The sequence below is a fragment of the Sinohyriopsis cumingii genome, chromosome 3 (genome assembly GCF_028554795.1).
Source record: "Sinohyriopsis cumingii isolate HCF-2022 chromosome 3, ASM2855479v2, whole genome shotgun sequence".
In the NCBI taxonomy this organism is placed as follows: Eukaryota; Metazoa; Mollusca; class Bivalvia; order Unionida; family Unionidae; genus Sinohyriopsis; species Sinohyriopsis cumingii.
Window position 1 is genome coordinate 79,306,780 of NC_142963.1, and position 27,300 is coordinate 79,334,079.

A 27,300-nucleotide genomic window follows, 5' to 3' on the forward strand; every position below is an offset into this window, starting at 1 on the left:
AAGTATCCTGGCATATTTTTTTGTTTTTAAAAACTGCCTTCCCTGGGTGCCATGTATGTTTAAATGGAATAGCCCTCAGTAGTTCGTATAATTAGCTGTCTGTGACTTGTCTGTATAAATCAAGAAAATGTTTTGTTTGTTTGTTGTAAGCTGCTCTCATAAGACTTACATCATATTGAGAGTACATAATCTTACACAGCAAGTGTGAAAATCATATCAGCCTGCAATGAATAGAGTGATCATAAGGAAACTGCAGATTTCAGTAGTATTTTTACGACATTTGAAATAAATTGAAAAACTGATACACTAACATATCATCACTAGAGTGTTGTGTATCTTATTTGGGGTCCTTCAAGTTCAAGGTCAATTACAAAAAAATTCTTCCAGATATTTTTTTTCTTTTCATTTTTTATTTTTTACCTTTGTCTTATTAGCTGAGTAAGTATATTCACTAATTTTGCTTGTTAATTTATAATAAATTTGTAGGCCTTCTTGGCTTATCATTGGATAAATACTTATGAATATGTTCTAATACTATTTGAAGTTTCCAGCCATGTAAGGCAGATACATAAATTTATTTACTGTTCTTTTCTAATAAAGTTTTCGGAGTTTAGATTAATAAAGTATTCATCCCATGATAAACCAAGAAATCCTGCTTTGTAAATCAGTTTTCTTTAACTGTGTGTGTGCATATGTGTGTCTGTGTTTGTGTTTGCTTATTGGAAAAGGTTTTCTTAACTAAATATTTGACACAATATTCTACAGTTGAAGAAAAGGCGTATTATCAAATTTTTAAGAATTATGTCATATACAATTTCATATTTTGCAGACAAGTCAATCAACTTTCCATGTGAATGTGCTTGACATCAATGAGAACAGTCCCGTGTTTTTGAATAGTCTGTATGCTTTTCAAGTTGTTGAAGAAACACCTGATACAATTTTTTATGTAAAGGTAAGTTTGTTTTGAAGTTTAATACCATAGAATATAGTGACAAGTTTTAACAGTAATTTTTAAAGCAAAAGAATTTGATCAAAGTGGAATTTGACTTAAATATCAATTACTGTGAATTTATTATTTTAATAGGTATGAATTTGTTAATGGAAAATGACATATTTGTTAATTCTTAAGTTCATTGATTCAGGAAGCTGTTTCCTTGTTTTTCCCATTGATTCATTATATTTGTGGTTTGTAGCAGCTGTGAAATTCTCTAAAATTGGTACATTCTAAATACATATACACCAGACAGATACACACTACATGTATATACATACAGCTAGATACATGCTCACTATATACATACACATAAGACACATACACACCAGACACATACACACCAGACACAAACACAATATATACATACATACTAGACACAAATACACACACACACACACATATACATATGTATATATATATATAAAGAATGCAAATCACATGGCGAATAACAGTCCTTCAAGTGCACTGAATCCAGCAAGGGATTAAGATAAATGCAATAAACTGACAACACGCAGAGATAAAACTAGTTTCTAACTAGCCTGAGTGCTTTTGACTCTAAATGAGTCTTTTTCAAAGGCAAATGTAAACAGAGAGAGACAAGAGAAAAAGAAAAAAAAAAACATTGAGGTTACAAAACTTTACATTACTATTTATACAGGAATAAAAGCTTGAAATATTTTATGTTTAAGCTAGTTTACTTCAACTTGATACTGATGCTGAAAAATATTTTATTTTGACCTAGAAATTGATGAGCCATATCGCCATTTGTTATTTTTGTAGATTTATGTAACCACATATTATATCCTGGATATTTCGTTGTTACAGTACAGTATTAGATATAGGTTACTGTGTGAATAATAAGCAAATTTAGAGAATTATTTAAAAGAAAATATGCTGGCTGCAAAAAGATGTTTTTTTGTGTGCATGGCTGTTCTTTTTTAGTCCTCATGGCTTAAATCACTTGGTTTCAATGTTCTAAGGCAGTGTATACAGTAGGATTCCTTTTCTTTTCTGGTTTTGAAACTCCTTTTGGGGTTTGTAAGCAATTGCATTAAGTGTTTATATAACTGAAAGTGTGGCCACAGGAGAAGTGTTCTGTGACTCAACTTCCGTACAACTTTTTTATCAGATCTGTGGAGGTTGATCCTTTTGTGTTTCTTTTCAGTTTCTTTAACATACTGAAGGCTACAGATCTTATATGTGATGAGATAAATTACATTCTCTGTTTTGCGCATTTGGTTTGGACCATGTATGTTCAGTTTTTCACTAGTCGCAGTGCAATGAAAATTTGCTGGTCTCTAATGTGTGTGTGTGTGTGTATATATATATATATATATATATATATATATATATATATATATAAATACACACACATATGAAACATATATGCTGAAAACTAGTGAATTCACAGTACCTGTCATTCAATTCTTGGTATGATTTGAGTAATTTGATTCTGGGATAAAGCATTGGACCACAAAGTACTGCACAGATTTGAAACAATGTAAAGACTTGTAACAATAAATGTACTTTATGTCCAGAACACTTAATGTTTTAAAGTTCTATTGTGCTTAAACTAACAAAAATCATGACATTTTAGTGTCATTCATTTTCACGAATACTTTTAGTTCCCTATGCTGGCAGCACAAATTAAATGTTCTCCAGTTCCATATCTTCCACTTTTTGGCAAAAATATTTTCCTGAATGCAGTTACTTTATTACTTTTGTTTTGTTTGGCCATGAATTTAAGTCAGAGTGGTAATAAAATATGTTAGTGTTCTCAAGAAGTATGCTAATATTTTGTTCTTGCTAAAATATTGTGATTTATTTTTAGGTCATTTTGTAAATTACCTTGCTACATCAGATTCCAGTTTATTTGACTAGAAACAAAATATGTAATGATTGAAAATGGATGCTCCATTACATTGCTTGTATTGACCTAAACACAAAATTAATCCATATAAAAGGACAAGAATAGTACTATATGATCCTTTGACTGTGACAGTAGGGCTATAAATGGGGTGTACATATCAAATCTAACTTAATTTCATCTGTTTCATTTTTCCTGCTCTTTGATGAAATAACCACATTCAGCACATAATTTCATGTAGCTTGTTTGAGCATTTTGTCATCACTTTTATGAAATGGACACCATACCATCCTAACTTGCTTATAAATCAAGTCCACCTGCAAGCAGCATAGGCCTTGATCTACCACTGTATAAAGTCAAAGCAGAACAGGATCTGTGTTGCTTGGTTCTATTGATTACTCCTAACAAACTGCATAGACCTATCTCTGCCAGTGCATTATGCATTTGCAGATCTGGGTCAATGCAGCTTGCAATTGGACATGAATTATAGATGAGTATAGATGGTATACTGTAAATCATAATGCATTAGTGTCATTCAAATTTATTCAATCTTTATAGATGGTATACTGTAAATCATAATGCGTTAGTGTCATTCAAATTTATTCAATCTTTATAGATGGTATACTGTAAATCATGATGTATTAGTGTCATTCAAATTTATTCAATCTTTATAGATGGTATACTCTAAATCATAATGCATTAGTGTCATTCAAATTTATTCAATCTTTATAGATGGTATACTGTAAATCATAATGTATTACTGTCATTCAAATTTATTCAGTCTTTATAGATGGTATACTGTAAATCATAATGTATTAGTGTCATTCAAATTTATTCAGTCTTTATAGATGGTATACTGTAAATCATAATGTATTAGTGTCATTCAAATTTATTCAGTCTTTATAGATGGTATACTGTAAATCATAATATATTACTGTCATTCAAATTTATTCAGTCTTTATAGATGGTATACTGTAAATCATATTGTATTAATGTCATTCAAATTTATTCAGTCTTTATAGATGGTATACTGTAAATCATAATGTATTAGTGTCATTCAAATTTATTCAGTCTTTATAGATGGCATACTGTAAATCATAATGTATTAATGTCATTCAAATTTATTCAATCTTTATTTTCCAGATATAAAAAACGTACAAATTTGACATATTACCAGTGTGTGAAAATACAAATTTTGATGGTAATGATTTTGACACTGATCAAAAACAGTATGAGTTTGCAGGATTCATTATGTTGACACAAAAAATTAAAGTGTGTTTAATTATTGTAATAAAAAGGGAATATCAAATTGCAGTAACACAAATGACTCACCTGTAAGGCATGTCCACATATAATAATATATAAAACATCAAAATTAATATATCTACTTGTCCATTGTCGTACCCATTCTTTTGCATGACACAGTGCTTATAAGACAATTGACTGCTAATACCCAATTAAATTCCAAAAAAAATCTGTCCATCCAGACAGTCATCTACATTTATAGCATACATCTTTTTATCTTTTCATCATAACATATTAACATGAATAGAATTTTTGTGATGTACAGGATTTAGATCATTTTACCTTATTTCATGGAGCCTTCATATTCAGTTGTGATTTGAGATGAATGGAGCCTAAGTGATTATTGTTGTCTTACCTGTGTGTGGGAAAACATGGGTGTCTACCTGACTTGATTATTGTTGTCTTACCCATGTGTGGGAATACATAGGTGTCTACCTGACTTGATCATTGTTGTCTTATCCGTGTGTGGGAAGACATGGGTGTCTACCTGACTTGATCATTGTTGTCTTATCTGTGTGTGGGAAGACATGGGTGTCTACCTGACTTGATTATGTTGTCTTACCCATGTGTGGGAATACATAGGTGTCTACCTGACTTGATCATTGTTGTCTTACCTGTGTGTGGGAAGACATGGGTGTCTACCTGACTTGATTATTGTTGTCTTACCCATGTGTGGGAATACATAGGTGTCTACCTGACTTGATCATTGTTGTCTTATCCGTGTGTGGGAAGACATGGGTGTCTACCTGACTTGTTTATTGTTGTCTTACCTGTGTATGGGAAGAAACATATGTCTTAAATAAATGACATTTTGAGATAATATTACTATAAGCCTATTTTTTTGGTACCCAGATGTTTCTGTCTCATCCATGTAAGTAGGAAATTTTGTCATCATCGTGTCATTCACATGAGAATGGTCTGCATTCAACTGTGCCTTTGTAACACCCTGCATAACCCTAGCATGGTATTCTTTGTTGATAGAAATGTAAAATGACTGTAAATATTACCACTTTACATTATAAATTCACTACTTTTTAATTTTTATGTCAAGCATGTGACTATAAATGAAAAGTCCTTAAATTCATGTACTTTTAATACTGGCATTTGACATTAGGTCAAAATGGAGTAGTTGAGTATGAAAGAAAAGCACTTTAATGACAGTATTCTTCTCTTTTTGTTAAGGCACATGACAGAGACTTAGGCCAAAATGGAGTAGTTGAGTATGAAAGAAAAGCACTTTAATGACAGTATTCTTCTCTTTTTGTTAAGGCACATGACAGAGATCTAGGCCAAAATGGAGTAGTTGAGTATGAAAGAAAAGCACTTTAATGACAGTATTCTTCTCTTTTTGTTAAGGCACATGACAGAGATTTAGGCCAAAATGGAGTAGTTGAGTATGAAAGAAAAGCACTTTAATGACAGTATTCTTCTCTTTTTGTTAAGGCACATGACAGAGACTTAGGCCAAAATGGAGTAGTTGAGTATGAAAGAAAAGCACTTTAATGACAGTATTCTTCTATTTTTGTTAAGGCACATGACAGAGATTTAGGCCAAAATGGAGTAGTAGAGTATGAATTGCAAAACAACCACTGGTAAGTTATTTTTCTTGTTCTAATTCAAATTTGTTCTAAAGATTTAGATTTGTATTTGCCCAGAAGATACAAAAATTAATCTGAATTCTTAGAACTGCTATAACTGTCTGTTCATTATACAAATATGTGCTAATGCAGTTATTTCATGCCCTCTATATGTTATAATGTGCCAAACCTTTTGGATGGCTTGAATTTTGGAGGGAAAAATCCTATCAATTTTGTGATCAAAAATGGTTTAGAATGCAATATCATTAGTTCTTCATCATAGAACAAATGATGGGCTACACTTAGGGCATAGAAGCCTATTGATTTTGAAATCAAAAGGGTCAATGGTCATGTCACTATGACTGAGAAAACAAAATGGTTTCTGCACCAAATTTGTTATTCTCATCCGCCATCACCAAAGTTTGTGGATGACTTACATGCTAAATAAAACGAAGCCTATTTAGAAGGTCAAGGTCACTATGACTGAAAAAATAAAATTTCTTTTTGCATACTAAGTTTATTTCTAGACCACATACCATTACCAAAGTATGTGGCAGGCTGGCACATAAGGTAAGGAAGAAGCCTTTAGATTTGGGGGTCAACAGATCACATATCAAAATGATTGTAACTCATCAGTTTTGCAGAATATATTTTGTTCTACACTAGGTTTATTGAATAACTTTGTGGATGGCTGACTCTTAGGGAAATAAAGAAACATAGGTTTTTGGTCCTAAAGGTCATGGACATGGGAAGACTGGTAAGAGAATAATCTTTTCCACACAGTAAGCTTAGGTCAAGGTCGATTCATTGATTGGTAATCTCTAGGGTCAATCATACTGCACTAGTGCCTGCAAAGCATACAACTGAACACAGATGCTGGGTGTATAATCTACCAATCATGGAATTTGTTACCAGTTTATTTTATGGATGCAATCCTCTATTAACCTCATTAAAAGCAAATATGATTAGTGAAACTAATTTAGTTTGATGTGTTTCCATTTTCATTGTTTGAAAAATACTGATATGCCATTTTAGTGGCTATATAAACCTCTGAATACATGTCTAAGGAGGTCCTGTTTTGACAGATTAACATAACTTGATGGAGAAAGTGTTCCTCTTGTCTGTGCAAGTTTATATGCATTGGGTGGCAATTGGGGTCCTGTTGTCTTGACAGATGGACATGTCTCTAATGAGGAAGTAGGTCCTGTTGTCTTGACAGATGGACATGTCTCTGATGTCTCTCCATATTATTTACGTAGATGTTCCAATCTCATGACGGGGAAGTGGGTCCTATTGTCTACACAGATGGACATGCCTCTGATGGGAAAGAGTTCCGATTTATTTTGACAAATGAACATGCTTCTGATGAGAAAATGTTCTCTATTGGCAACACAAATTTCAGATCTTGTGATGGAAAAGTGGGTCATATTTCTACACAGATGGACATGGGAAAGAGATTATACTGTCATGACAGATGGGCATATTGTATTGACAGATTGATCCTTGTTCATAATGTCTATTCAAATGAAGATTTAAAATATGTGTTTTTGTGTGTAAATAAACTACTTTAGTCAATGGAATATATTTTTCCAAAGTACATTTTATTTAATGTGATTTGAGAAACCCTTGGAGATTTATATTTCACAACTCAGACCTATCACTGGTCATATACTTATCAATTTTACATGGGTATTGTGAATGGTACATTAGATGCCTTCTCTATGATTAATAGTCTTCCATGTAAATAACTGAAACTTTGCATATTAACCATTTTTCTGTATTCATTTACAATGACCTTGATCATTAACCTTTTGACCCAAAAATTATAGGGTTTTTCCTTGTGCCAAGTATAAGACATTCACAAAGTTTAGTCAATGTAACTGATGTAGAAATACTGTTTTAATGAAGAAACCATTTTTATTTTTCCAGTCAGTGACCTTGACATTTGACCCCAAATTCAACTGATTTCTTCCTTATCCCCCAAATGCAAAGCATGCACAAAATTTAATAACCATAGATCATGAAAAATGCAAGTTATTTTGCATAATCATTTTTATTCTTTGACTCACAGTGACCTTGACCTTTCACTATTTGATCTCAAAGTCATTAGACTTCATTCTTACTCCAAGTGCATGCCATCTACTAGTTTCTTAATTGTTAATTATGGATTACTTTAGTTCATATTTGGAAAAAATGATATCAGTCAAACAAAAGTATAGGTGTTCCAGCAATTCATATTATATTCTCTGCCTTGTAGTGGGCATATGCAAATTTTTGTTTAGTTACAAAGCACAATGGCTAGGATATTGTGTGCCAAAACTACATTTTTATCTGATAAAAATAAAAGTTGTTTAACAATTGACTAATAGAATTAAATATTCAGTGAACTAGCTTAACATCTGGATATCATAAAGCCACACATACATGACCTTCATCACAGTCCCATAAATTATTTTACTTTTCCAAACAACTTATAGATTTCAATGGTAATTGACATTTAAAATAGGTTATCATCTTACATTTCACTGATATATATATATATATATATATATATATATATATATATATATATATATATATATATATATATATATATATATATATATATATATATATTGGGAAAGAAAGGTATTTTAAACAAATTAATGCTTTTGTCTTCATATAAACAATTCAGTTTTAAGAAGGCAAATGGATCTATACATTTTGGGCAGTCAGAGGGAATTAAACATGCAAATATTCCTGTAATTATAGAAAAAATGTATATTAAAGGATTAAAGGGAGGGATTTGTGAAATCTTTCTAATGCAGATTTTTTTCCTTCATCATTGCTTCCTAGATTATATTTATTGTATTGCTTTATACCATTGTTTTCTCAGATTTAATTTAGTGTCAGTGGCACCCCTTATATTTTGCATTCTATTCTGTGATTAAAATGTGGCCACACAATCAGGTGGTCTCTCCTAAGGAGGAAAAGTAGTACAAGTGTACTACTTTGGGTAGGGAGTCTGGGCACCAGGGGCATCTGCATGTGCCCTTTTTGGATTGTGTTATGGGCAATTGCTAGAAAACAACATGTATGCTTTATTTGCTCAAAAAACTAAGATTTGTTGTGGTGGATATGAAAACAACCTTAAAGATTACTTCTATCTTGATGAATTGCACCTGAATTTACAGTGAAACATTTGTTGACATCATATGATCTATACAGTTTAAGATATAATTAATAAAATATTAATGTACAAACTGTATCTGTAATATTTTTGTGTTATAATTTTAGTTTCATATTTTCATGGTATTAATTACACTTTCATTGAAACATTTATTGTATTGGTTTTCCAGGTCTTCAGATATTACCATAAATCACACAACAGGAGAAATGCATGTAAAATTTATAGATAGAGAAAGTCTGAATAACAGCGATGAAATCCAACTATTGGTCATTGCAAAGGACCATGGCAGCCCAGAGCAGCATGGGTTTGCTTTGATTACTATAACTGTAAAAGACATCAATGACCATGCACCAACATTCAAGGAAGCTACAAGAACTTTTGACCTGAAAGAAGGCTACAATGGTGTTTTCTACCATGCACAGGTTAAAAGCAATAATGTATTTCTTTGTGATTCTGTTTGAATTTGCATTGTTGTAGTTTTTATATTGACACAATCAATTAAAGTTGACTTTGTTTAGGGATTATTAAATTTTAATGATGAGAACAAAATGGGGTTGATTAACTTGGACACAAGTTGCTCATATTTAATATCCATTAGGATTTACCTTACATCCGCAGTGCATCAGAGATAATCTAATTTCTATGTACAATACTTAGCAAATATCAAAGCCTTATGATGCAAGTCCACAATTTATGCCATTCTCTTCTTATTTTTGTACATGATTTTTTAAACCAAATTTGCATTTTGTAATTAATAAATATTGCAGTAAAATTGCAAGACAGATAATCTGTCATGAGAAATGTGAAACTTTAGAAAATAGTCATTTGAAAGATGAAAGATCATTATTCAGAATCCATATTTTAGATCTCAAGATCACACACACACACACACACACACACACACACACACACACATATATATATATATATATATATATATATATATATATATATATATATATATATATATATGCAAACAGTTATCCCTTTGGTGACAAGGTGATTAATCCTGCTTTGCCTAAAAGTTCAGACATGATCAGATAGATGGATGGATGGATGGATGGATGCATGCATGCATGTATGCATATGTAGTAACACTTGGATTGGAAGGTTTTTTTTGCAGGCAGTTGACCCTGATGAAGATGTCAATGCAATCGTCCATTATAGGATAATAAATGGAGATGAATCTATATTCAGCATATCAGATACTGGAGATGTTTCACTCTGGCAACCTTTGGTTCTTGATGGCAGAATCAATGATAGTATTGTATTAGAAACTGAAGCTTACAATACAATACCTTACACTAATCAACACATTACCAATGGAAGACAGACACTGGTCATACATATCCAGGTAATTTTGATTAACTTTTCTATATATAGTAAAAGGCAGTAAAAGAAAAATGTATAAAGGTAATTTTACCCCATATCTCATTAGAGGTGAGCTTTACTTATTAATTAATTTTAGTTTAATCAGAAAGACTACACATATTATGCACCTGAGAGGAACAGTTGAAGAAAACAGTGTTATTAATTATGAATCTAGCAAGAACGTTGAGAACAATTGTACATGGTTATTATTGTGTACTTTATAAATTTGTATATAAATTCATATAAATTGTAATCAGTAAGTCAGAACAGAGTGGGCACTTTATGAAAATGAGTCATTGCATTTGCTTAAACACAGCATTTCATTTATAGACACTGTTCATCATTAAATACTAAATAAAAGCACACAAAAATGTTATATTTAAAATAAAGCAGATCATGTTGAAAGTCTTAATTTTTATTTATAGCAATAAAAAGTGTATAATTTTGTTAATAATATGACATGATTATAAGGTAAAATTGGCATGACATATCACCTCTTCTGTCAGGACAAATGTCTCTCATAATAGGTTTGTGTAAGAAAACAAGTCTTCAAGGTCAATATGCAACAGGGTTTAATAAGGAATAAATACATCACAAAATAATTTTACATATCAATACAGCTATCATAAAACAACCACATTTATTTAAGACCAGCCTTACATGTGTTAGCATATGAATTGCAATCTTTACTAAGGTAATATTTATTTATCCTGTCCTTATGTTGACTTCACATGACCATCAATGTCAGAATTACTTCTGATGTAAGCATAAGAATTGAACACTTATCTAGGATAACACTTACTCATCCTTAATGATATAAAACAAAAACAGTGTGAACCCATCCACAAACAATTTAAATTTATTACAGATTTGCAAGATTAATTCACTGATTGAGAGACAAAAGCCATAACCTTAATTCGCTGATTAAGAGACAAAAGCCATAAGTTTCATTCACCAATTGAGAGACAGTAGTCATAGGCTTAATCCACTGATGACATAATGAGCTTAACTTGATAAACAAAGGAGGTGCCCCAAGAGGTCTAAAGCGCTCTCTGTTACGGATCACTGCCATCTCACCTCTGTCTGCATGGGTTCAATTCTTCGAGTCTTGGATTCTTCTAATGTGGGTACATGCGAAAGCTTGCCAGTAGCTTCTCGTGGGTTGTTAGTTCTTCCCAGGGCATTCCCAGGTTCTTCCTCCACCAGCTATCATAAAAAGATCACATTAAGTCTAGGCGTACAAGTATTAGCATATGAATTGCAAACTTAACTAAGGTAATATTTATTTATCCTGTCCTTATGTTGACTTCACATGACCATCAATGTCAGAATTACTTCAAATGTAGCATAAGAATTGAACACTTATCTAGGATAACACTTACTCATCCTTAATGACAAAAAACAAAAACAGAGTGAACCCATCCACAAGCAACTTAAATTTATTACAGATTTGCAATCCATAAGATTAATTCACTGATTGAGAGACAAAGCCATAACCTTAATTCGCTGATTAAGAGACCAAAGCCATAAGTTGCATTCACCAATTGAGAGACAGAAGTCATAGGCTTAATCCACTGATGACATAATGAGCTTGACTTGATAAACAAAGGATGCAACCATCCATGCCATGGTGAACAGATGATAGCTGTACATCAAAAAAGCAAAAAACAAAAGTTCTTTTACAATGACTATCAAATCCAGAAAATGATAACCAGTTATTAAAGGGAAAGAACTCTGGTATTATAGATTGACCCCAAAGACAAACAGTGTCTTTAACCATTACAGTGAAGGCCTTCAAGAATGTTTCTGATTATGACAATATTGGCATTGTGCGGTGTTTGCTAAAGGTAAAGAAACAATAGGAACTGTTGAATTGACTAAGTATATAACTGATCTGTGACTCCATCTGAAAAAGGAATGGTTAATTATAATGGGGATTTACATGAATTTGGCACTACAGTGGCAGTTACATGTGCTTTAGTCTGGTGTATTGTCTGTAGGATGCAATCCTACTGGCATAATTGACAGGTGATGACTCATAAATAGTTTAAAAAAGCAGATAGCCAGGTAGATTTTTGCTTATAGCAAGCCATCCAATATGGCAATGTTTCCAAGGGATTAAATAAAGGTCAGTTTAGTTTATCTGTTTTTGCAATGTGGTTTTTCATAGCCATGTCAAATTTTGCCTAAAATCATGGTTGCTAGTCACATTCTGCAGTCTTTTGCTCATGACAATATATTTATATAGTAATATTTATCCATGCATGAGAACCATGGTCATAAATGATAGGTGGTTGCTGATAACATAGGTGTGCTCAATATAGGTCTTACTGTTTATCTTTACTTTTTCTTTTATTCAAAGGATATTAATGACAAATATCCAGTCTTCAACTCATCCTTATATAAGGTGAATATACATGAAACTCTTCAGACAGGATCTATTGTTGCAAGGTAAGCCTGATATAATAAAATAATACTACATTGGTATTTTACTAAAGCCATATATTTTATATGCCTTCCATAAGGCATAGCATATCATTCTTCCATCTTCACATCAGTCTGTCTTTTCTCTGTTTAATTCTGCATAATAACTCCAGTTTTCCACCATTACCAAACCTTATGAACAGCTGTAATTTGGGTCAAGAACAAAACTCATTTATTTCTGGCTTAAAAAAGTCATAGGTCAAGGTTCCAGGGCCTTAAAGAAGGGCAATTGTCTACATGCCATAACTTAACTTGTATACCAGATACCCTAACCAAATATTGCAGATACCTTTCATCTGAGATAAGAAAGATGACTGGTGATGGGGGTGAAAAGGTCAAGGTTACAGTGACTTGGAAAAGAAACTTCTTTATCACAAAATATGACCGCATTTGTGGATAGTTTGTATTTGAGACAAAGAGTACACATTCATTTGGATGTTAAAGGTCAAAGTCACAGACCCTAAGAGGAGGAATCGGTTGATGGCCTAGCATTTGAGATAAGGAAGACATTATTAATTTTGGAGTTAAAAGTTCCAATATTTAGGTCAAGGTCCAAACATTTAGATCAAGGTCAGAGACACTCCAAAAAGAAAAATAGTTTCCACAAAAACCCGTGTTCTGTGTCATATACCCTGATCAATGAAATAGCTTGTTTAATTTAGTGTTTTTGCCAGGCAGCATTGCTTAACAGTGCTATAGCACATGATTCAGATGGGTACTATAGCTTTAGTACTTGAGTCTCAGACCAGTGAAAGAGGATTTTACATAAAATAAGTATAATAATACTACTGTTCACACCCATATGTAATAACGTATGATTTATGGTAAAATTGTTAAATCTACTGAAATTGCACAAGAAGGCTAAGCATAGTTAATAGTTTGTTTGATTTTCAAATTGTAATTGTAAATGATTTATTATTACATTGAGAGACATGAAGACAGCAGTCCTAGCTTGTTACATTTTTTCCATGTACAGTATGTGTATCTGGGAACATTTCAAAAGTCATTTTTCTCAAATCTCACACAAGTATCAAAAGTTTGCCCAACTAAACAAATTTGGTATGTCTTTATTTTCAGTGTACTCGCTACTGACAAGGATTACAGTTCTGAGTATAACACCATCACCTACTGGATAGCAGGTGGAGATAATGATAATACCTTTTACATTGACTCAAGAACTGGACAAATTTACTTGCAAAAATCAATAGATTTTGACCCTCCAAGCAATCAAAGAAGTTTCTCTCTTACGGTTTGTATACAGTTTTATTTTATTATACCTTATCTTAAGGATCTCATTGTAATGTATATTATTCATTTTTGTCATGTATTCATTTTGTCATGTATATTATTCATTTTTGTCATGTATTCATTTTGTCATGTATATTATTCATTTTGTCATGTATTCATTTTGTCATGTATATTATTCATTTTGTCATGTGTATTATCCATTTTGTCATGTATATTATTCATTTTGTCATGTGTATTATTCATTTTGTCATGTATATCATTTATTTTGTCCATCCTTTGACATCTCCATGCATTTGTGCATCTGCTATTAGGTCTTTGCTATTTGGGTAATATTTAATAAAGCAAATGATTGGACAATTTCAAATCAGGTAACATTATCAGGCATGCAGCTTTCTATATATACAGTATTTCAATAGTTTGAAAAAAAAAATTCTGGCATAACACTTCACAGCTCAAAACAGTTATATTGTTTTAATGCAAATATTTATTATTTGTACCAAGAACTGTGCATACATGCCTTAGTAGTTGCTTCTGTCTGCATGCTGCAGGTTTTCTACTGAATGCCTAGTATGTATGCTTGTATATGATTATTTATAAAGGGAGACTCGTTAAATCAGTTGGTCAGGTATTAGATTCATAATTCAAAGGTTGTGGGTTCAGTACCTTTTACAGGATTGCCAGGATAGACTGCCTTGGTATGTCATTGAGAAAAGCACTTTGCTACCATTTCCTTTACATCGTATAGTCAAATAATGGGCAAATACCATTAAAAGCCAAAAAGCCAAGTTCTATTAGTAATGAAACAGTGTTGTGAATACAATTTGGTTCAAACTTAAATAATGGTGGCTTTATCATTGCTGTTGTTGCCAACAGCCATAAGACTTTTATCAGTGTTTTGTTTGGTTTTCAAGGATAGAAGAGTCAAATAAATATACATTATAATTGGGTTTGCAGTGAGATTGCTGCTTCCCTTTTATTACATGCTTCAACAAATAAAAGTACAAATTAGAATGTATTCTATTGTTTCCTAATTTGTGTTTAGATTCAAGCCAGTGATCTACATAGAAATGTCAATGGATCCATTGTCAATGCAACAACCACTCTGTATATAACAGTCCTTGATGAAAATGACAACTTTCCTGCCTTTGTGACAGGTATATAGCTCTGAGGAAACAAAATTATCTTTCATCTCATTGGATGGTTTAATGCTTATACAGAATATATTTGCAAGACTTATTCTACATTCTGTGTCTTAAAAAATAATTCACCAAAATAACTGGAATCACTTTGGAAAGTTACCGTTAAACAGTCTATGATTTATTCATGTGTTTGTTTTTTTCAGAGAGATTGATAATGAAATCCATTTATGAAGGAGTCATTCAATGTAAAGCCAGATACAATGTATTATCCTTTGTGGAACACAACTCTGTTTTCAGTGACAGGCACAGACAACTTATTCACTTTCCGATATCATTTGTTAAAATAAATATAATATCTTAGTGCAGTTGCCATACTTGTGACATAATTTCTAATACTTAAGGCATAGCATCATTTTTTGAGATCATAAGAATTATATCTTGTACAGCATAGCTGAGCCTTGTACTGTTACAAGTCTGCAGTTAGTTACTTCCCCTTCATTTACAATTTGGAATTCATGTCATTGCTCATTTTCTTTCTAAGATGGCTATATTGACATGGGGTTTGCATTAAAATACTTCATACTACATTAGTTGTCCCTAATGAAAATGATGCAGATGTGACTTCCCAAAATGGACATCACATTGACCATTTTGTAACTTCTCATAAGAGCTACTTCTCCTGAATGGATCGTTATACCAAGTTTTCTTTTAATATTTAAAAAAGCACTGATTTCTGAAAAAAGCACTGATTTCTAAAATGTGTACTTCTTCCTTTGCTAATATGATGCTGATCCAACCCCCAAAATGGCTGCCATGATGGACAGCCTACAAATCTTTAAATGACTTCTTCTCCTGAATGGATGTTCATACTGAAATTGCATTTTCACTTAAACACCGTAGCAATGATGGATGTTCATACTGAAATGGCATTTTCACTTAAACACCATAGCAATACCTGAAAGGATGTTGATACTGAAATGGCATTTTCACTTAAACACCATCGCAATACCTGAATTGATGTTCATACTGAAATGGCATTTTCACTTAAACACCATAGCAATACCTGAAAGGATGTTGATACTGAATTGGCATTTTCACTTAAACACCATAGCAATACCTGAATTGATGTTCATACTGAAATGGCATTTTCACTTAAACACCATAGCAATACCTGAATTGATGTTCATACTGAAATGGCATTTTCACTTAAATACCGTAGCAATGCCTGGATGGATGTTCATACTGAAATGGCATTTTTACTTAAACATCGTAGAATAGCTGGATGCAATTGGTTCTGATTGAAAATGATGTTTATATGACTTTCAAAATGTACTATTGTGGCCATGTTGAAATATTGTTATTATTACTCCTCTTGAATAAAGGGAAACATTAGCATGGGTTTTTCACAGGAATACTACCTGCAGTGTGCAGCAACTTCAGAATGAAAACATTGCAGTTCTGGCCATAAGTATATCTTCACTTTTATGATGGCCAGAGTTTGAAAAATATACCTAATTGACCTTAAACGTCAAGTCAAGGCCATTGCTTGCATTTGTGTATTTCATTACATTTATGAAAAGATTGACATGTACAAACAGACATTAATTTTGACCAGACTCTTCATTTATTTGACTTCCAATAAACATATTAAAGTCTACTATCTTGATTAAGCTTTCAGCCATACCAGGTACTTTTACTGCAATCTCTCTCATCTCTTATATTATATTGCATTTACCATAGCTCTTACATGAAGTTACCTTGGAAAGTGCACTGTGGTGCTTCTTACATGTGGTGAATTGTTTATGCTGTCAACCATATCACCCATTTAGCATTAAAACTCAATAACATCAGTTTTACTATTCTAATTATTTTCAAACTTTGAATGAATGAACATGGTCTTATGTTCATAATTAATTTGATACAAATTATATCATATGTACAAGTCTTTGACTGCACTGCCATGTGAGCATGACAATACAAAAATAAGTATGAATGCAGTTGTATCAAACCCAGATTATATATATATATATATATATATGAAGAATGCCTTGCTTGTATCATGTCAGTTCAACAGCTTGGGTGGTTAAGAAGATAATATAGATTTACACATGTGTGTATATCTTCACGGTGTCTGAGACAAGCTCAGTGATATTGAATCCATTTTTCCCAGTTTAAGGTCAAAAGCAATGACTAATATAAGATTGTGCTACACTTACAGGTATCTTGTGAACATATTAACTCACCCATATAAGAAACTGTTGTTACTACCAGATTTGGAATGCTGGAGTTTCTCAAGAATAATCTGAGCTGCTTTTTAATGTTCAATTGTTTAAAAAAAAGAAGAACAAAACATGGACTTATTGCGTATTCTTGGAAATTTTTGTTTGGCCAGTAGAGTCTCATTCATATTGAGAGACTTGTTTTCTATTATGCCATTTAAAAATTATACAAAATTAAATATTACCTGTATTTACACTTTTAGTACCATTATAACTTTTATATTCTTCAAAGTTACTAGTATTGTTTTGTATTCATAGCACTTTTCATTTATCATTTTTTTGTTTGTATTTATGTAATTGTCAGTTCATACATGGATTTAATTGCAATATCTATTCAGGTGTATCTTGTTGTATGTACATGTGACTTGTACTACAGTTATTAGTGAGACAAAGTTATATCAGTGTATTCGCGAAAAGATAGAATCATTCTCGTTGTCCGTGTTATTTTGGGTCAGTTTTGTTGTCAAGCATTCAAGGACCAAACAAAAACAATACAAAATGAGCTTTCTAAGGTAAGTAGATCACCCCAAAAAATTAATTTGCATTTTCCCACTTCTAAACATAACTGTAAAGGCCACACCTTTTAAAAATATTTTTAAAGACCATACTTTTACAAGCGTTAGTAAAGGCTGTACCTTCTAAAGGTATTTGTAAAGGCCATACCTTTTAAAGGTATTTATAAATGCCATACCTTTTAAAGATATTTGTAAAGACCATACCTTTTACAAGCATTAGTAAAGGCTGTACCTTTTAAAGATATTTGTAAAGGCCATACCTTTTCAAAAGCATTTGTAAAGGCTATATGTTATAAAGCATTTATAAAGACCATACCTTGTACAGTCATTAGTAAAGGCTATACCTTATAAAGCATTTGTAACAACCATACCTTTTACAATCATTAGTTAAGGTTATATGTTATAAAGTATTTGTAAAGACCATACCTTTTACAATCATTAGTAAAGGCTATATGTTATAAAGTATTTGTAAAGACCATACCTTTTACAATCATTAGTAAAGGCTATATGTTATAAAGCATTTGTTAAGGCCATACCTTTTACAATCATTAGTAAAGGCTATATGTTATAAAGCATTTGTTAAGGCCATACCTTTTACAATCATTAGTAAAGGCTATATGTTATAAAGCATTTGTTAAGGCCATACCTTTTAAAATCATTAGTAAAGGTTATATGTTATAAAGTATTTGTAAAGACCATACCTTTTACAATCATTAGTAAAGGATATACCCTATAAAGTATTTGTAAAGACCATTCCTTTTACAATCATTAGTAAAGGCTATATGTTATAAAGAATTTGTAAAGACCATACCTTTTACAATCATTAGTAAAGGCTATATGTTATAAAGCAATTGTAAAGACCATACCTTTTAAGACCTTTGGACTCTTCATTCATGCAGTTATTAGTTGACCTGAAATAAATATTTCTTCTAGCTGACACTCACCTTGATGATCATGTGACAGCTGTCAGTACTCTTTGTGAAGTCATATTTCTGACATATATGGAAATTATTGGAGTTAAATCTAATTTCTCTCCTAGATATTTTAACATTACTTGATATTACTTTAGATATATATTTAATTCTAGTCAATTAGAAATACCATTATTATTATTATGATTGTATTTTTTTAAAACTATCATATGCTAATACATTTGTAACCCTCAATTACTGGAAATGAGTTAAAAACGTATTGGCACAATTTTAATGCTTTATTTATAGAGTACTTAGCTCACTTAGTAGCCTGACTATTATCCCATGAGGCCCACTTTGGTGAAACAAAGTTTTCTAAAGAAAGTGAATATAAAAGAAAGTTAAAATATGGGTTAAAATGAAAATCATATCATGAAGGAACATAATAGAATTTTTTCTTACTGCCAAAACCAACACCATGCTTCAGCTATTCATAGATTTCCCAACCTTTTCAATCAGACACCATTGTTTGGAATGGAAACACTGAGATGAGTTTTCACAAGAGAGATTTTGATTTCATGGACATCTTATACCAAATGATGACCCTCCCATCTGGTCTGAACATCAGTCCCTGGGTATTCACAAGAATTATGGACAGAATCATGCCAATCTTCTGAGTCACATCCATGTTAGCAATTTCCAATTACCTAGATGATATTCTGCAAGAAGCAGCTGGTGTGTATTCTAGATGAAGGTATGGAATCCTTTGATGGAATCCTTTTATGGAGTCCTTCATGTAATTCTGCTCCTCCTTTTATTCCTTGTCAGCAAGGATAAATCCATTATTGTACCTGCTTGAGATTTTACCTACTTGAGTATGGAGTTAAAAATGCATGTCATGGGTCTGTCTTTACATCTTTTCCAACCATAGTTGATTGACAGTAATGAAATTCATTTGTAGATGTTATTTGGTATCCTTCAGTGCATTTTTTAGTGACTGCTCACTACCTACTTTCTCCCATTTGTTGTGGCTTAAACCTACAGTTTATTTTTTGTTATTTTTAATAGCTTTAAAATATACTAATATATGCTCAGCTCTGACCATATCCAATAATGGAACATAGATACATCTGCTTCAGATAGATATGTTTGTAAAGAGAACCATTTTTAACCAAAGGCATGCTTATGAAGCGAACGCCGTTTTACCAAGAAATCACACATTTTTTAAACACTGACTGTATATGAAACCTTCTCATTCGATAGATGGCAGCATTTGAATGGTTGTGTAAAATTTACATGTATTCCGCAGTCATGAGCACAGTCTTAAATTTGCCTCTTTCACTTGCAGAATTTTGTATGATTCTATACATTTTCATTTGACATTTAACTGATTAAGAAATTTCTAGATGATATTCTATATTATGTGATGTTATGATGGCAAAGACATACTCCCACTGCTACATTCACCAATGAAACACCTCCTTCCCAAGACACAATGAGAAAACAATTTGCAAAAAACTTGACAATGGTAGAATAATGGTAATTTGCAATGCAGGGTTCCACTTGTAACAACACAGCCATAAGTCATGGAAATTGCTGAAGTTGTATATGACATTGGAGGTATATCAAACTTTGAAAAAGTTGCTAACTGTTGATTATACTGAAATACAAATGATATTGTATAACTAATCAATTTGAATGATTTAGAGGTATGTAATACTGGGTTCTCACATCTACCTACAAGAACATGATTCAAATTGTGTTTACAGCCTCTTCTATTACATCAAAGAATCACATCACAGTCTTGGAAATTCTTTGCTTATTAATCAATACCTCTCTCTCAGAATGATAATCTCACATCTGTGGTACTGCTATAGACCCCACCATGTCATACAGTGCCATTTGGGATGAAGATATCTGCTAGAGAAAATCATCCATGCCGATCATCCCAAGGCTTGGATAATTTTACTTGGGGACAGCTGTACTCAGATATGATGCTGATTGATACTGCCTTAACCGTGATGAACTGTGAGTATTGACAATTTGCACAATTTGTCCTTCCAAGCACCTGTTGCTATATTTAGAGTCCAGACTTTATTGTTGAACAAGAGTATTCAGTTTCCAATTTTTCAGTTTTCTCAGCTGCATTGTTGCTGTCATATTACTGTCCAACCAGAGCAAACATAATAGTGAAAAATGCAAGAAAGGGAAGAAAGTGTAATTTATCTTTGAAAGGTTTCAAAACTCTTTCTTTACATTACAAGAGTCTCACTTATTTGATCGCTGTGCTTTCATTTTCATGTGGGTTTTCCCAGGATACTATTATCAGCATTTAATCAAGCAAAATAATTTTCATTTTCAATGCACTGTATCACTTGGTTCATCTTCAGTTAATTGCGCACACTTTTCTTATTTTGTTTATTTTATTCTCCACCACTAGAGGAGCTTTCAAACTGCTCTTTTCTCAAAATTTCAAATTGCAGATGCCAAAAGGACAGCCCCAGTTTGCTTTAGGGAAAGATTAGGCATAGGTGACCACCAGCTGAAAATATCATCCCTTGGCTGTAGGATCTAGTGAAAACCAGCATACTTCCAGAAGCATCTGTGTTCTAATCCAGGCCAGGCCCCTGACAGGAAGAGTGTATTTGACCCATACAGCAGACATTGAATGAAAACTGACTGGTGGCCCACATCAATATCCAGGAAGCAACCATTGCCATACACATCAAATGAATTTGATACTGAAGAAAATAATTCTTGGCTTCCTCAGATAATGAAGGTGATAGTGAGTGGACATGAACTGAATCATAATTTGGAGTGTTTATGTATGAATGGACAGTTAATAAACAGATGATTCAGAGATGACCATTTTGGAGAATGGACACTTTGGAGAGGGCATATTTCAGAGGCAGACAATTCAGAGATCATGGACAATGAATTCAGAGACAGAAAGTCAAATAAAATGCAAGTTGTATTAACAATACTCACATATAATAACTTTCTTTAATGATAATATTTTGTTCTAGAAATGTCTATGGGCAAAGCATTTGAAATAAGTATCTTGTATGAAGAAGCTACAAATTTTGAGCTTAGTTAAATGACAATATATGACATAGTATATACAATATTAAAATAATCAAACACAATGTAATAATTCTTAGTTTAACAAAACCTTGTTTTGTGAACAAAATTCTTTAAAAAGATTCCAAACAAGCTCAATCATTACACCAGTTTCAAAATTGTCATCGTTAAAATAGTGCTTTTCGTAAACTGTTATAAGTCAGATATTTATTCAATTAGGTTAATTGTGTGTCTTCAGGTATGTAATTATTCAGTGGAATTATAAAGTACCCTAATTAGATATGATGCAATAAAGACAGTGATCAAAATCTCAATATTTTTTTTCGCAGTGGAGGTGCTTTACTTGCAAGTGCCCATTCAACATTCATCCAATGGATATTTTGCTCTTTTTGTAGTTCCTTAACCGGCATTGGAAGGGTCAGATGAGGTATTTCCATGGAGCTTGCAAATGCATTGTGCCAAACTTGGATGGCATTATTTTTGTGTGGTGTCACTTTTTACGACTTCAAAGCAATCCCATATTCCACCAGAAATCTTGATGTACAGATTTAATATCACAGAGTTGTTATATTGTCTCCTTGAGAAACCAACGTTACAAATAATGTATAACCATTTAAGAGCTTATAAGTACTCACAAATCTAAGACAGATGGCTGTTGTGGATATAAGTAATGACATGGTTTCAGTGAGAAATGTGTAAAGTGTTAATAATACCCAGTGACTGCCAATGAATTAAGAATAGCTTTAACTTATGAAAATAGCTATTGTGTGTACAGAAACAAATCCTTATTTAGTAATTGTTATGAATTGTATGGGTATTCAACAGTTTGTTTATGACTATGTTTCTGCATTTCACATCATCTTTTGATGTGCTAGCTGAAAGAATGAATCTTATTCAGTATACATATATTACAACATCACCGAACTATGTGGATTATGTTATTATTACATGGACAGTACTGTTATTCAGCGATAGAATCTGGATTAAGAAAAAGATTTCAAAATGTAATATCAATGGTAACAGTTAAACACACACACAATCATATGTTGTCATATAACCTTACAATATATCTTTCTAAACAAAATAAATTCACCATGCACTTTGTCATCAATAAAATGGTGTTTGTTTCAAAATGTCTAACAAGCCCATCAGACAGCGATCTGAATATTACGCCTTCCATTTTGAAACAACTGCTTCTGGCCACTGATCATATAACTGAAAGTGTGTATGATGAAATGCTTAAGAGATCCATGTTGTTTTAGTCCTCTTTGCTTTTCTTAGAGGAGGCAAGATGATATTTCACAAAAACAGTCAGTTATATGCAGAATTTGTGTGTTGGTCAGGATGAAGTCATATTGACAAAGCACAATTTCAAACACAGCATTGGTAGTCGCCACATACATCTTGAATTGCAAATTAACTAACTAAATATGTGTCCTCTAAGGCTAGATCCATTTAAGAGGTGATTCTGACTGACCTTTTGATTGAGTGTAAGCTATCTTGAGGGAGTCCAAAGTGTTGTGAAGTTCATTGGTTTAAATCCTCAAACTTGCACTTCCCACAGCTTCAGGTTTGTATAGCCACAACTACTCATCTCTGGGTTTTCAGAACTGCAGATTAAGGCTATGGGTAGATGGAGGTCTTATGCATATACCCATTACATTCATGAACCTACATTTCAAATATTGTACTGTCCACATGTGCTTTAGGCAGCCAGTCTATCTTTGTTTGCAGAGACCTTGTTTGCTTTATTCACAAAACCATCAGTAAACTTGAACTGTCTTAAGCAGTCAATCATTTTTCTTCCTACATGTTGACTTTTTATACCTATGAGTAAAAGGCATACATTTATAAATTGTTTTTTACTGCTACCTTACACCAGTTTATATACTTGCATCATTTACATTACATGCCTATCAGGTTTCCTGAGGAACTGGTACTGAATATACAACATTCCTGGACAGTCTTAGATTGGTTTGGTTTTTTATGGAGGATACAACTACTTCAAAATGGCACTCATTTTCCATGCAGTCCTGGAATCTTACAGTTGGATCTCTGGTTTGGAAGTCCATCTTCAATCCATTTCAGCAGCAAATTCTTTGAATGACAAATTCTGTATGCACAGCTCTGCTCCTTATCTGAATGAATTTCAACATCTACACTTCTGTGACAATACCAACTACATTACCTGATAGATTCATGGCATGGACACATTTGTGCAATACTCAGTGCAATTCAGTTTACTGAACTCAGTGGTTCTTGACCTTTCTGGGCAGTGACCCTGATTAGGTTTGATGTGTTAACTTTGCAACCCATCACCTTGGAACCATCAACTATAATAATTCTAAATTGTCATTATATTGCAATTCTTAAGTCTTACATGCAATTTCTTTTCTATTTTTATTTATTTAATTAACTTGATTTCATTTCAGTTCAATACATTTGCCAAAATACTGTGAAAGATGAAAAAATTACCATAATGTATTCATTTTAAATTCATACTTTTCCTTTAGTTCAGAAATAATAAATGAATCATAGTTTATAAGAATGTCATAGAATATTTTGTAATATGAATGATTTCAGGTTTAGAGGTTTGGTATGTAAAAGAAATCATGTAATAAGAATTCATGCATTTCTTCTGATGCAAATTGTTTGAATATGTGTTTTATCTGTTTTAAATGATTTGTATCATTTATGCTGAAGATTGATTTTTCGTATGTCTGGAAATATATGACAGGGTATGATAATGTACAAAGTAGCATAGTTAGGATAAAAAGTCAATTAATTCATGTGTAATTAAAGTGTAAATTCTTTCCAACTGAATCAATCCTGTAGAACGTTTGTTGACTGATAGGTCAGCTGGTGAATTTATTGTTGTTGTTGTAGGGTTTAACACCATTTTTCAGCACATGATAGGCTATACATGGCAGCCAGTATTTATGGTGGAGGAAAAACCTGGGAAAACCCCATTGCTAGGTCTGTTGAATTTGATAGACAATATCTGATGAAAAAGACTGGGAATATGTGTTAATGCCTATGTGGCTCCACCTAACTTTTTTACAATGACTTGCAGTCTGATACCCAGCAAACTGCATGATCAATACTTGCATAAACGATTAAATAAATAAGAAAATTTTTAACAGAAAAAATCTTCTTACCAAGGTCTATGATGTTGGAATCTTCATTCATCCAAAATTAAAAACACATATCTTTTCAAGCGGATATCACCATCTTCAAGCAATCTGAAACCTCTTTTTGTGAGGAATGAAACTCTGGCACAAGTTTGATGTTGAAAATTGTTTGCCAATGCTAAATAAAATGTTTTGATTCATACCAAAGAGAATTTTACCAGTTTGAAGTTTACACAGACATTGCTGAATGACCATGGGATGCATATTTGTATATGTACTGAACAGCAACTAATATTCATCGTTTCTTACCTAATTTTGTTTGTGCATTGAATGAGGCACATAGATGTGTGCATATATGTCTGAGATTGTTATGGATTCACTCTTACTGTATGGAGATCAACCACAGGAATGGGAATCATCAGCCCTTAGCTGCTAATAAGTGAAATTATTTCACTTGAATTCAATTATAATCCCTCTTCTATTGATCAATGTCATTAAATTCTTTTACATGGCATCTTAACTAATTCTATAATAAGATACCAGCTTTGTATACTAAATCGTGAAATTCCATTAGTTCACAACTCACCTTGACTTTTAATCATATTCACATTTGTAGTGGCACTTTATAGTGGTCTACGCATCATACTGATGTGGAAATAATTTCCTTTTTAATGAGCTGGTTTGTTCCACACCTGGTCATAACGCTTAAAGAAGATCATGAATGGCAGCTGTGAATGAAACACAGACTTTTAGTGGATTGTGTCATTTGTAGTCGCCCTTTATTTATTAGTATTAGCTCATTCACCATATGAGAACTGAATATTTCTTCAGACCATTGTAATGTGTATTTGTGTGTTGACAGATTTTGTGATGCTCTCAAGTGTAGTGGCACAATAAATTAAAAAATGTTTTTGGACCTTTTTTAACGTAGCTTCAACAAGTTTAGTCAAATCATTAGATCTCTGGAATGTGGCAGCTTAAATTGATTTCTTGCACTAAGGCATCATGCCGCAGACATGTAGCATCATGTCCAACCCAGTCACATTATCCTGACACCAGGCTGACCAGTCCTAACACTAACCTCTTAATGCCGAGCACCAAGTGAAGCAGCTGCTAGTACCATTTAAATAAGTCTCAGCAACATTTCGAACCCGTGACCTCCTGCATCCAAGGCAGATGCTTTAAGCCCTTAGACCACTGGAGCAGTAAACAAAAAGCAGTAGCAGTTATTTGTGGAATAATGATAAATGCAAACAATATGTCAAATTAAATTATGACAATTTAAAACTAAGCTAGATAACATATTTATAAAACTAAACAGTACAAATAATATGCGAACAGGTGACAAATGATGTGGTCACAGCAACATATCCCATCTGTAACAAAATAATTCTAAAGAGAAGAAACTGTTTTTAGCATCCTGAAGAAACCAGTTTGGTATAATCATCAGATTGCTGAAACTTTAAAAGAATTCAAAAAAAAAAAAAAAATGAAACTGTTATAGACATCCTCCAACAGAGGAAAATAACTTTCCGATGTGCAAATCTAGATCAAGATTCAAGAAAGTTATCAGCAAATATCGAAAACAAGACCTTGACAAGTATACTGAAAAGTTGTTATAGCCCTCTCTTGCCCCCTACCCCAATGGGAAAATGATAAAGTCCTCTGCTTTAGGCAAAACTAAATATTTTGCAGATCTATTTGAAATTTGTGTTATGCCTGTATATCAACATGTGGAATATATATTTATTTTATCCAATGAAGAACTTTGATTTGATGAACTTAATAGATTTATAAGTAGTGACACAGTTTCTAAGACCATTAAGCAATTACTAGTGTTGGTCCAGATAAAATATTTAATGCATTTATAATCTATATTTGTTTTTGCCCTGTTTAACGCCTTTATTTAATGTTATAATGCTATTGTTGATGCTGGCATTTTTCCTGAGTCATCGTCAGAAGGTTGTACTTTAATGTTGTATAAAAAGTACCTAGAAAATGATGTTGAAAACTACAGAGAAATTGCTTTACGTAGTGTGATATGTGTTTTAATAATTGATGAAATGAATGGACAGAAGAAAACACTATTTATTTTAGCCTCCAGCTGAATTTAGGCCAAGTTATGTTGACTATTGATAACATATTAATATTCTTCATGGATAAGTACACATCTGATTTATTTGGGTACAGTTATTTAGTGTATTTGTTCATCTTGAGCAGACAATTGGT

The 27,300-nt window shown here is 32.5% G+C and overlaps 1 protein-coding gene and 1 long non-coding RNA gene across 2 annotated transcripts in view; both read left to right on the forward strand.

Moving 5' to 3' along the window:
- Positions 1-15,188, forward strand: part of LOC149803171 (cadherin-23-like) — a 59,251-nt gene extending 44,063 nt beyond the window's left edge. Inside the window, exons 18-24 of the mRNA XM_089951349.1 lie at positions 830-952; positions 5,697-5,758; positions 9,082-9,334; positions 10,036-10,266; positions 12,646-12,734; positions 13,845-14,016; positions 15,058-15,188. Coding sequence (XP_089807475.1) covers positions 830-952; positions 5,697-5,758; positions 9,082-9,334; positions 10,036-10,266; positions 12,646-12,734; positions 13,845-14,016; positions 15,058-15,177 — 1,050 coding nt within the window. The 3' untranslated portion in view covers positions 15,178-15,188. The remainder of the gene's footprint in view (positions 1-829; positions 953-5,696; positions 5,759-9,081; positions 9,335-10,035; positions 10,267-12,645; positions 12,735-13,844; positions 14,017-15,057) is intronic.
- A 5,341-nt stretch (positions 15,189-20,529) lies between these two features.
- On the forward strand, positions 20,530-21,792 carry LOC149803172 (uncharacterized). Its single transcript, XR_016419950.1, has 2 exons — positions 20,530-20,887; positions 21,343-21,792. It is a non-coding gene; the product is annotated as an uncharacterized LOC149803172 (long non-coding RNA).
- Positions 21,793-27,300: the final 5,508 nt, after the last annotated feature.